The 12436-nt window shown below is 39.3% G+C and overlaps 1 protein-coding gene across 6 annotated transcripts in view; it reads right to left on the bottom strand.

Moving 5' to 3' along the window:
• LOC124794719 (galectin-4-like) overlaps positions 1–12436 on the bottom strand; it is a 142982-nt gene that overhangs the window by 21464 nt on the left and 109082 nt on the right. For 4 of the 6 annotated variants that reach the window (XR_007016600.1, XM_047258306.1, XM_047258304.1 and 1 more), the window contains exon 6: positions 5200–5295. The exons of the other annotated variants lie outside the window; for them this stretch is intronic. Coding sequence is in view for 3 of the 4 variants with exons in the window: in XM_047258306.1 (XP_047114262.1) it covers positions 5200–5295 (96 nt within the window). In the remaining variant the exon portion in view is untranslated. The remainder of the gene's footprint in view (positions 1–5199; positions 5296–12436) is intronic. 6 annotated transcript variants of the gene reach the window in all.

The following is a 12436-nucleotide window of genomic DNA, read 5'->3' on the forward strand; positions in this document are numbered from 1 at the left end:
AGACATCAAGCATGAAGGGATACAGGTGGTCTGCAATTATGTTCATATAGTCCACAGTTGTAATGGTATCTTTTATTACTACCACAGGTCCCACGGAAGCTCAGGTGAATGTCCTCCATGGCATTTACTTGCCCATACCAGGATGCATTTGTGGTGCAGTGCACATTTCAAACAGCCATTGCCCTGGATTTTATCGAATACAGACATGACCATTTACCTGAAACATGGGCAAGCTTTGGTGACTTCCAGACCTGATTCACATACTTACTTAAGCTAGCAGGCTGCCTCATCATGTGACTGACAACAGCACTCCTAGTACATACAGTCAAAACTGTAGTGTCCATGACAATGCTTATGGGGTAACCCACCAATATGAATAGCACACCTTCCCTGACATTACACACTAACAAATTATACCTCATAACACACATTTTGGGGAGTACATTCATTTTATGTAATTGCTTTTTAACTGGGATTGCCATCTCACTGCTATATTTTGTTTTTCTGTTCTTTCTCACATTAGCATTAGTAAATAATATTTCTCCACTGTGGCTGTAATAGAACAGTGAAACTGTTGAAACTGAAGGTAATCTGTAATGAATTAGGTGTAACTAGTTGCTTTTATAGGTGTCTATTTTTCCATGGTGACATTTTATGATGCCTGGTACTCCCTGTCTAGATGTTTACATTTATTTACATGTTGTGAACATTGTTTCTTTACTAAAAGAATTGCAGAATGTTGTAACAAAAGTTTTTAAGACAGCTTTTGTAAAACACAGTACATAAGAAAACACATAAATAAATGTACACATCTGAAGATGTCACGAACATTGTTTTGATATGTATGACGTTTTGCAAAAGCTGTCTTAAAAACTTTTGTTACAAAATTCTGCAATTTTGTTACTAAAGAAACAATGTTCACAACATGTAAATAAATGTAAACGTCTTATGAGGGAATGCCACGCATCTTAAAATGTCACCACTGAAAAATAGACACCTATAAAAGCTACTGGTTATAGCTAATTCAATACAAATTACCTTCAATTTCAACAGTTGCACTGTTCTATTACACCCACAGTGGAGGAGCATTATTTACTAATGTTAATATGAGAAAGAACAGAAAAACAAAATACAGCAGTGAGATGGCAATCCTAGTCGACAAGCAATTATGAATAACTTTGGGATTATAGGCCACAGGCAGGTCTTTTGAGTTTTTAAAATTTAGTGTGTTAACATTCAGAAACACTATTAGTAAACATTTTTTAAATGTCTGTCAAAAAATACTTCTGATGACTGATCACATAGGCATGTTTTTTTCCGCAACACTACATAAATTAAGCCAACATTTCTTTGTTCATTTTAAAAAGTTTACCAGTCTAAACTGTTTGAATTTGGCATACATATTATGCACAAGTTGGCTGAAATAGCTGAAAATGTGTCCCAGGTGGAGTACAAAATGAGCATCTCACTCTCTCGCCCATCAGTTTCTTCTGTTGGCTGGATTAAAACCTATTGCTGGCCACCCGTGATCTACCTGATTTTTTTTAAAAAAATTATCCAACCATGTGACACATTTTCACTGACCCATGGTCCAACCTCGACGATCCTGTGCCCACTGCAATCATAATCGACTGTGCTGTCGGGTCAACATGGGAACATGTAGGGGAGGTCTGCTATGAAACCCTCTGTTCAACAGTTTGTGCTGAATGGTGTGCTCTGAAACACTTGTGCCGACACCAACATTGTGCTCTATCATCAGATGTACCACCTATCCTACTTTACAGAGTCTGCAATCCTCTGACCTACATGTTCAGTGATAAAGTGTGGACGTCAACCACTTTGTCACATTCTCACAATTTAACCATCTCTCAACCACTTTCCATATATGTTCACGACAGTAGAATGTGAACAGCCAATCAGCCTTGCTGCTTTTGAGTTGTTTGTTCCCAGGCCCTGGACTACCGCAATTCGTCCTTTGTCACAGTCTCTAAACATCAGTGGATTTCTCCACTTTTGGTTCATATTATTCCTAGAATAATTCACCATTCATCTTTGCTCCACTTATAAACATTCCTCACCACATCACATGCTCGCAACGCCACCTGGCAGCATTCAATCTCATAGTGGGCAGTTGTCATAACGTTTTGGCTCATCGTTGTGTGTATGTAGGGTAACATTTGCAACAACCTGTGAAATGAGTGCACTGTGGTGTAAGCAAACAGTGTTCTGGACCGAGAGGTATTTTACTTGCATCTATTCGTGATGAATATGTGCTGATAACAACAGTTGTAGATGGTTCACGTCCAAGATGTGGATCAATCTGAATTCGAATTTGTTACCTGATTAACATTTTGCCAGTATCCATGCTACATAGTGGAAATTAAAAGGTGCAATTATGTCAAACCCACAGATGTCTGCAAGTGAGGTGCAGTTAATGCTTGAGGTTGATGTAACCAGTTACAATATCAGTGGCAGAAGGAAGTTTCATTTCTAGTATCTAGCCTGTGGGGGAGGGGGTGGAGGGATAGGTTGTTGTAGAAAATTCCCAGTCAGTCAACTGTGCACCAGAATCTTGGCTTAAATCCTAGAACTTCCCGCAGCATCTTATGGAGTATGGGGATTGTGACTGAGTGGATGGTTATCCATCTGTCAGACTGTTGTCAGAGCTCACCCGGTTTAGCTGCCCTATTGGTGCAACTGGGAGATGTTGGCAGTGTGCTTGCACTTCCATGACACAAAACACACACACACACACACACACACACACACACACACACACACACACACACACACACACAACAACAACAACAACAACACCAACACAGTGCACAAGCTCATCACAGTGAACTACACGCCACAAAAAGCAATCTATACATGCTGCACTGAGAAAAGAAGCCGTAATTTATTAACTGAAGACCACTTTTGTTCACTTAGACTGAACTTATTTAAAGCTGTTCTTAATTACAAACAGGTTTAAATAAATACAACCTAAAAGCATGGGTCCAATCAAATAAGCAGCTAGGTACCAAAATCTCCTTGCATTGATTCTTACTTCTAAAATGTGTACTATTTATTTTTCTTTGGCATTCACAAATGATGCAAGGTTTGCTCAGTTTAAGTTTCACTCTGATTTCTGTGGCAGGATGCCCTTTCTGGTGCCTAATTACTAGGAGATATTAGGTACAGGGGCAGGAAATAAGAGGCATATTTAGGCAATAAATGACTATGAATAATACAATATCTTTTAGTAATATAACTGACTGTGCTTCAGATCTTTTAAAGGTAAATAAGGAATCATTTATCAAAAAACAAAGATGATGTGACTTACCAAACGAAAGTGCTGGCAGGTCGAAAGACACACAAACAAACACAAACATACACACAAAATTCAAGCTTCCGCAACAAACTGTTGCCTCATCAGGAAAGAGGGCAGGAGAGGGAAAGACGAAAGGATGTGGGTTTTAAGGGAGAGGGTAAGGAGTCATTCCAATCCTGGGAGCGGAAAGACTTACCTTAGGGGGAAAAAAGGACGGGTAAGTCTTTCCGCTCCCGGGATTGGAATGACTCCTTACCCTCTCCCTTAAAACCCACATCCTTTCGTCTTTCCCTCTCCTTCCCTCTTTCCTGATGAGGCAACAGTTTGTTGCGAAAGCTTGAATTTTGTGTGTATGTTTGTGTTTGTCTGTGTGTCTTTCGACCTGCCAGCGCTTTCGTTTGGTAAGTCACATCATCTTTGTTTTTTGATAAATTTTTCCCACGTGGATTGTTTCCCTCTATTTTATTAAATAAGGAATCATATTTATCTGCATCTGTACTCTGCACACCAACTGTGTGGTGCTTGGCAGAGAGTACACAGTGATCAGTCTATTTCCCAATCCTATTCTGTACATAGATGGAAAGCAGAAAGAGACTGTTGGTACTTCTCTGTCCTGTATGGGCCTGAATCTCTCTAGTTTATAGGCCATTGTCATTATGCAAGAGAGTTGCAGGAAGTAGCATGAATTGACCCCTTCCCTTTTTTGAATGTGGGACCTTGGAATTTTGTAATTCAGATGAGGATCTTGAAAGTACTTCTTTTGTGCATTAACGTCTCTTACTTAAGTTTGTTCATTATTTATTTATTTCCTCTGAAATATAAATGACAGAAATTCTGTGTATATGGAATATACCTGGGCTGCATTTCCCTGTGGATTTCAATGGGCATTCATACTCTTGCTTGATAGAAAGAAATTCACCCTTTGTTGCTCATATGCTGTGGGCAACACAACTGCCATTTTCAACGACTGACAGCAGCTCCAGGCCACAGAGCTACTGGCATATAAGGCCAGGCGGGCCCAAAAAGTTTCACTGCTGACTTCATATTTACAGCCATAATTCGGCTAAAAAATAGTGGCAGGAACTTTATGGTTTGTTCTCATAAATTAACTTCCACTTAGGATGTCACAATTGGGATGAAAGATATTACAGTAAACAGCTATTTTTTGCTAGTGGTGGGCCCTGTTAACCACAGAATGATGAAGTTATGGATAAAGTACAGACAGAAAACTAATATCATTCCTAAGAGTGTAATGAGTAAATAGTTGAGTGAAAAACCTCTGCCACCAGTGAGCTCAAGAATCTTCAGGTAGGCTTGATTACTTAGCTGGACGTTTATTAAACAATGGGAAAAAACAAGTAGACACTGTACAAAGTTAACATTCCATATTAAATTTTGGATGAAGAAAGGACTATGAACAATACTGTAAATGCGAGTTACCCTGCAGAGTACAAACAAAGATATTTTACTATTCTCAGTTGCAAATGACATGCTGAAAACAACTTCTATAGGTGCACCAATGATAAGTAAAAATCAATATTTTACAGTGTCTATATGACAACTAACAATTTTGTTAATGTATAAGACATAAGACACCTGAAATTTTCAGTGTTCATTTAAGATGAATTAAACTGAGATGGGAACTACAACACAGCTACACAACCTTCAGGCATTCTCAATCAATTAATATGGTTATGATTTGTGGTGAGGAAACATTGGAATGCAACAACATACCACACTAAACCCACATTAGAAGTAACTTCTGATTAGTGTGTGCCTATGGTGTTACTGTCTACCATGCTCCTTTTGCATCATATAAAGAACATTGTAGAAATTTACTTCTTTAACAGGCAAGTGAAGGGAAGAAATGAAGTGATACTCACAGTTCCAAGTGTTCCTGCAATAGCATACTTTGCTTTATCTAACAGCCCCCCTGAACTTTTATGTGCTGGGTATTGATTGTATCCAAGTGTTTGAGGCTGCAAGAAATCATTAAAAAGATAAAGCAAAGTTTTTCTCACAAAAATCTTTACAAGAATAAGTACTCCTGCAGTAATCAAAAATGTTAATACAACATAGAGAGTACAATAATTTTTTGTAACCCAAGTACAACCAAGGCCACAAAGTTCCTATCAGATTCTCATTAATACTGCATCATTTACAGTATATAAAGCGACCCCCCCCTCCCCCCCCCCCCCCCACGCGCACGCACACAGGCACGCACGCACACAGTGTTCCTTAGGGCTAATAGTGTTAAGCAGTTCATCTTAGATAGCTCAGAAAATGAAAGTGGATCAAGCTGAATTAGAAATTTGCTTTGTAAAACCAAGTAAAGATCAACTGCACCCATCAGTTCCAAAACTAGTCAAACTATACAAGAATGGATTTTGTTGTCTGCAAATGCAGGTTGAAAAGAAGTATATAATAAAGAAGTTGTTGTAACATTCCCAAACTGCTTAAGTTCAAAGTTTTTTTAATCTGTGTGGTTACATTAAGGACAATATCAGTGGTGTAAGTAATGACTGAAGGTAGTCTCAAACTCAACAAACATCATTTACAGAATTTTACAGGAGGGGTATTTTTTTTTAGAAACTCAGTATTGTTGACCCAAAAAATTTCAAAAATGTAATACTGGTCATCCATGTAGATAGAGTCTGATGAAGGAATAGCTGAAGTTCATCATTATCTCCTTTATTAAGGAAAAAAGTTAGAAATTACAAATTTTTTCAGAACTCGACATAACCACATTCTTCTTTAGCACTAAGAATACTTTCACAATTTTATTTGTATCTTTGAAACAGTTGAGTAATTTAAAATTTAGGAGCTCTTTTTATGCAGAAATTGATGTTCTTTAACTTTCATGAATGACATTTTTCAGTTGGAGTAGCCGTTTTTGAGTTACAGGTGTTGGAACATGGGCATAACTTACTTTTCTGCCAAATCGGCAATATACTTTTCTTGAAGCAATAGTCTACAGCTGTCAAGTACTTTAAATATTGCATTGCAAACCACCATCTGCATCAACACAACTTTATTGCCAGATTATATGGAAATTATATGATAATGAAATTGAAATACAATGAAATCCCACTTTTACACTTCTCAACAGACTTTAAAAAAATGGTGTAAAATGCGGGTAAATGTAAAATGTGGGAAAAAAACATTTTAAGTGGGAAAAGTTACATATAGGACCCTCCTTTGCATTTTTGAACTTTCTGTATGATATATTTATAGGCTATAATACGTATCAAAATCCTTGCCAGGCACTTGTTTATTATCTGATAAAGATTAAGTATCTGATAAAAACTGCTGGTGTAACTGGAACTGGTATCTGTCTGGGAAGTAGAAATGTTTGGCTTAATTTCATACATTATCAGTGTTGTTGGAAAGCCTGCAGCCGTCACTGATTATTTAAATAAAGAAACACTGCACCCAGTTATGCATTTTTTCATGCTTAGCACGACACATTTCAAGAATTTTTTCCTGTTGTCAAGAACAAATATTTATGTAAGTATTTTGTATGTTGTTTGCATGTGTGTTGTTCTGCGTCTTCTGCACTGTAGTCATCTTTATAAGGTTACCTAGTACTGTCCCTCCTAAATTACATAGAAAACCACACATATGCAAACTATCACTCACACTGTAGCAGGCCTGGATCTGGGGTGAAGGGTTGTCTGCCTTGGGCAGTAATTTCAAGGTGTGCCAAATTCATATTCTTGAAGAAAAAACCTTGTTTCACAAAGCGCCTAGCATCCAGCACACACTGGTTTATTGATTATTCATATGATTTCAAAACGCAACCCATGAATCATAAGTTTCCCACAGACAAAAGCGGATGGGCGTTATAAGAGCTGAGCCGGATAAACCCGAACAATAAAAATTTTTACCAGATCACTACACTACTTCCTTACAGTCCTCAGTTAGCAGCCGCTTACCTGTATTCTAGGAATAGCATGGAAAATGCATTGTACGAGCACATAACAACTTCTAATGAGAGAATAAATGCAGAATAACTGAACCAGTGATTCTGGAACAGTAAGTGAGGTACACCAGACAATAAGTTTTGATAATAGTAGGAAGAGTCACAGAATTAGTGATGACAAGATTCTTTGTTAGAACGAGGAAGGAAAAGGGACAAGGACATTATACAAATTTTATGGAAGAATATGAAGATTCCAAATTTATATAAAAATTTTGTACTACTACTACTACTTCTCAATCTCATGCTTAAGAAACTGGAGCTTATGAATGAAATATGGAACTATTTTCTAACATAAAACACTTAGTTTGTAGCAGGCCTAATAGGCAACTGATATTGGTACTTCGTGAATTATATTCTGTCATGTTGTTTATATAAATGAGGTACATAAAAATTATCAGTTGTACCAAAACGGTCTCGCTTATTTGGCATGTGTTACAATTGCTCAATATTATAAAGGCCTATTTCACTTTATCTAACAGATAGTGACAAAATAAACATAATCAAACCAAGAAACCACACCACTCTGGGTACTATTCATATTAACAGCTTTTTCAGTATTAGACAATGACATTTTCATTTTTCATGTAGCAAAACATTGGATGAACTTTGATGAGTTAACAGATTCTTTTGCAGAAAGGAAAGCTGTAGCAAGATTAGAGAGAAAAAAATGCTGGGATGCAAGGATTGTAGAAATGTATACTGTCCTGCTTGTCTCGCCTTTACCGGTTTCATGTTTTCTATATATATTAGCAGATAGGCAATAAAGAGTGCAAATTATCTGAAGAGTTGTTATTCTCCAGGTCGCAAATAATCCCACCCAGTATTAATCATGAGATTTCTTTTTTTTTAAGCAGGGTTGGACTTCAAACCTGCCCATTCACAGTACGAGAGGCACCACAGGACATTTTAATTTCCACTGGCCTGAATATAGACTTGATGGCCCCCATTACAAAATATACATGTTTGAATACCACAGTGCGAAATATAGTGACATGCAGTAGAAGAATGCTGTGTGAAGAGGCATGGCACTGCAGTTTAGCACACTTTAAGACTGCGTAACATGCCTTGATAATAAATTCTCTAAAGGCGTCTTGTGAAGAATGAAAAAATAATTATGTAATTTGAGCTGTGTTTAAACTAAAAACATTTGATTAACACAAAGTCAGCAAAGTTATCAACTATCGCTATTAGCAGCCAAACGACGAAACACTCTAAATACTGATCAACAAAGGTGTCATGATGATCTCAACAATCACAAAGATACACATGCGCCAATACAATTTAGAAATGATTGTTGTCTGTTCGAGGTGGGCACACTGTCGCTCACCCATTAGAACCTGTGGGTACTTAATACGATGGAACCACACTACACAGAAACTCTCTCAAACAATATTAACATTAGCTTTACTGATCACAGCCACAGGAGACGGTGAAGAATACATGGCTTGTTCGATTGTTCCGAGCTGGAAATTGAAAATAACTTAACATGAAGGGAACAAAACATCAGAGTTATCTCGTAATTATGCACCAACAGCATTGAAGATACAAGAAAACAAAATCAAAGAATAACAGAACCAAAACAAACATATATAAAACACAGCACCTCTGGTGGCTGGCATGAAATGTTTGACGATGCAATTGTTTTTAAACATATGCATAGGTTTACGACATATGCTGTACAACACTATGTAACTGCGCAAAGTCGCCACATAAGCCCTATGGTGGAAGCAGAGTGTTATTCCTAATAGGGGCTGGAAAGTGGATGCAGCGACCAGATCTTGAAGTATGTGTTGGTAGGTCTGCTGCTGTTGTAATCTGCACCGGCGGCTGTGAAGGCAGTGATGAGGTGATTGTTGGCTGAGGCCGTGGTCTTGGAAACGCGGGCATTTTGCTTCTTGGAAAGCTGGTTTAACCCTGTCTATAGTAACAGTGGTCGTCTTTCTGTTAGTTGAAATGTCAATTGTCTTGTCTCCTCTTGTGACTACATGATAGAGACCTGCATATGGCAGCCGCAACGGCAGTTTGATGCCCACTGTACATCATTTCCCCCAAAGAAGTGTCTAGATCAGATCTGAAAGTGTTCCTGAGTTTGAATAGTACCATGCCTTGGTCTACTTAGAGTCGTGGCACATTACTGCTGCCTTAAATGAGTGATGCCATCTCTCAATCATCCCCTTACTTGGCTGGGTGATAGCTTGTCGTTTTGTAATCAGTTGTGCCACAAAACTTCGTGAGTTGTCTGAACAGGTCGGATTCAAATTGTCGTCCTCTGTCTGTTGTGATGCGTATCAGACAGCTAAAGGGTGACACCCAATACAACACAAAAGTGAGAGCCAGAGTTTCTGCTGTAACATTATCCACCAGTACAGCTTTGAGCCAGCGGGTGTAAGGATTTAAAACTGACTGTCAAACGATGGCAATGGACCAATGATGTTGATGTGGAAGTGACTGAAATGGGCCATCATAATCGTTAAGTTCCCTATTGCTGCTTGTATGTGGCGGTGTATATTGCTGCATTGGCTTTTAAGACAACACCTCACCCATTCGAGGCAGTCTTTCTGTATACCTGGCCCCACATAATGATTCGTCACTACATAGGTTGTTGATTGAATATCAGGGTGTCACAAGTCGTGTAGCATTTTAAAGATGTTGCTTCTGAAGGTAAATGGAAGGAACTGCTGCAGTTTTGGCATTGCCGTGTTACGAAACAGCTCTATTTTGGCTAAGCTGCAGATCCATCACCAATGTTCCTGTTGAAAACAGTACTTGTAGTTCTTGATATGATTGTTGAGCAGCAGCACGTTTGGCATAATCGATCATGCTAGTAATGCTTGCGACCTAAAACAAACAATCAGCCACCACACTGTCGATGCCAGAGATGTGCTGAATGTTCATGCTGAATTGTGAGACAAACATTAGCTGACTGCGTTGCCTAGATGAACAGTTTCTACTGTTCTGGTGAAAGGCGTTAAGTTAGAGGTTTGTGATTGGTGTAGATAAAAAAGTCTCTCTCTTCCACGTGAGGTTTGACATATCTGATGGACTCGTAAACGGTCAAAAGTTCTCCGTCATAGGCGCTCCACAGCTTTTGTGAGTGCAATAACTTGCACAATAAAAATGCAAGTGGTTGCCGTGTGCCACTATATCGTTGTTGCAAATCTTGCATCCATTGCCATCTGGCTAGTGTCGCCCACTAGGGCTCAGGATGCACCAGTAGTGCGGCATAAGCAATGCTCTTTCTGGTCGCTTCAAATGCTACACACATGCTATCAGTCCATGTTATAGCAGAGTTACCTTTGTTCTTTGGGCCAATGAGTTCTGCAATTAATGGTTTCTTGTAAGTCAGCAGAGTGTGGTAAGTGACCACAATAAAAATTTAGCATACCAAGAAATTGACGTAATTCCATGGCCATATTAGGGTGTGAAATCTGTAAGATGGCTTTCACCTTCCCTGGCAGTGGTAGCGATCCTGCTGCTGTTATTCTACACCCTAGGATATCCACTTGGAGCAGGCCAAAACTCTTTAAACACTGCCGTTAAATGCTGCTGATGATGCTTTTTTTAAAAAAAAAAAAAAAAAAAAAAAAAAAAAAAAAAAAAAAAAAAAAAAAAAAAAAAATCGTCCAGTTACGCGAAAGCAAAAGTTAGGCCCTGTAGCACTGAGTCAATGAAGTGTTGCCATGTTTGAGAAGTGTTGCCATGTTTGAGCAGCGTTCATGTGTCCGAAAGTCATAAACTTGCCCTCAAACAGGCCAAAAGGATTGATGACTGCTGTCTTGGAATGTCTCATTCAGCTACAGGGATCTGTGTGTACGCTTTTGCACAATCCAGGATGCTAAAAATAACTGCACCACTCAATGCATAGTAATGTCACACAACAACAGCACTAGGCATCTGTCTGGTATTGACCTGGTATTCAGGGCTCCCTGCTCAAATGCCACTATCCACCATCCTTTATTACGACCAAATGTATTGGTGAGGACCACATTACACCTTCATGAATCATTCTGTCAAACTATGCTTTCGCAATTTTAAGACAATCTGGAGCTGAACATCGTGGTCTGCAAGATGTGGGAGGACCATCAGTTGTCTCTATATAGTGGACAGTGTCATACCTTACATTCTTAGGCACTCTAGGGTGTCATGTCAAAGACAGAAATCCATTCAGCAGCTCCATGTACTTGCCGTCTGCCACCTGTATTACTTTGGCAATATGAACAGCTGCATTCCACCAAAATCTGGACGCGTTAAACCTGTGGTGTCGTCAACTGGGCATTGAGGACTTCATATACAGCAACAGACTGTAATGGGTGAGGAAATTGGCTCCAATGAGAGGTTTGGCGAATGTCTGCAACAGTAAAATCCCACATGAAGGCTCGTCGTAAGTCCAGGTCTAGTTCCAGGTGCAGAGTGCTGTATGTTGTTATGAGTGAGTTGTTTGCAGCAGTCAAACACAATAGAATGGGTGGTTCGCTTCCTGTGCAACATAGTCCGTGGACAAATGGACAGATTGGACCTCATGTCTATTCAATATTTCCAGCTGGACCCCTGATCAATAACAAACAAGCTCAGAGACACTGACTGACAATTGGAGGAGGCGCCTACTTCCGACTGCCATTGCCATTTGGGTAAGTGCTGGGGGCTGCGCATCTGCATGCTTGCTGCCTGAATTTCTGGTTTTACCAGCAGATAGCTTGCTACTCAGCTTCAGCTGCAGAAGAGGTCGTAGGTGACCCGCTGCACGAGCATCAGCAATATTGGTTCATCTTCTGCCATGCTAAGGTAACAGTTCGCCGATCTGTTCTGTCAATAGATCTACCATTGCTGCCAAGGTGTCGTAATCTGCATGTGAAACACTTGATGTCGCTCTCGCATAAAGTGCAGTGATTGCACTGATATGAGCCGGTGTTATCACGTTCTACATTTTATCTGCCAACTCCGCTACTTCGTCTAAGGGTGTGTCAAACTGTGACATTACAATTGCTTCGACAGGCGGTGACAAACAGCTGCTCCATATTGAACGCATTAAGCTGTCTGCAACATTTTCCATGTCTACTTTGCTTCTTTGGTGCCACAAGTACTGCAAAGGCTTTATGTATCCAATATCTTCCTGAGTGAGAATCTGATGGATTTGGTCT

The sequence above is a fragment of the Schistocerca piceifrons genome, chromosome 4 (genome assembly GCF_021461385.2).
Source record: "Schistocerca piceifrons isolate TAMUIC-IGC-003096 chromosome 4, iqSchPice1.1, whole genome shotgun sequence".
Classification (NCBI taxonomy): Eukaryota; Metazoa; Arthropoda; class Insecta; order Orthoptera; family Acrididae; genus Schistocerca; species Schistocerca piceifrons.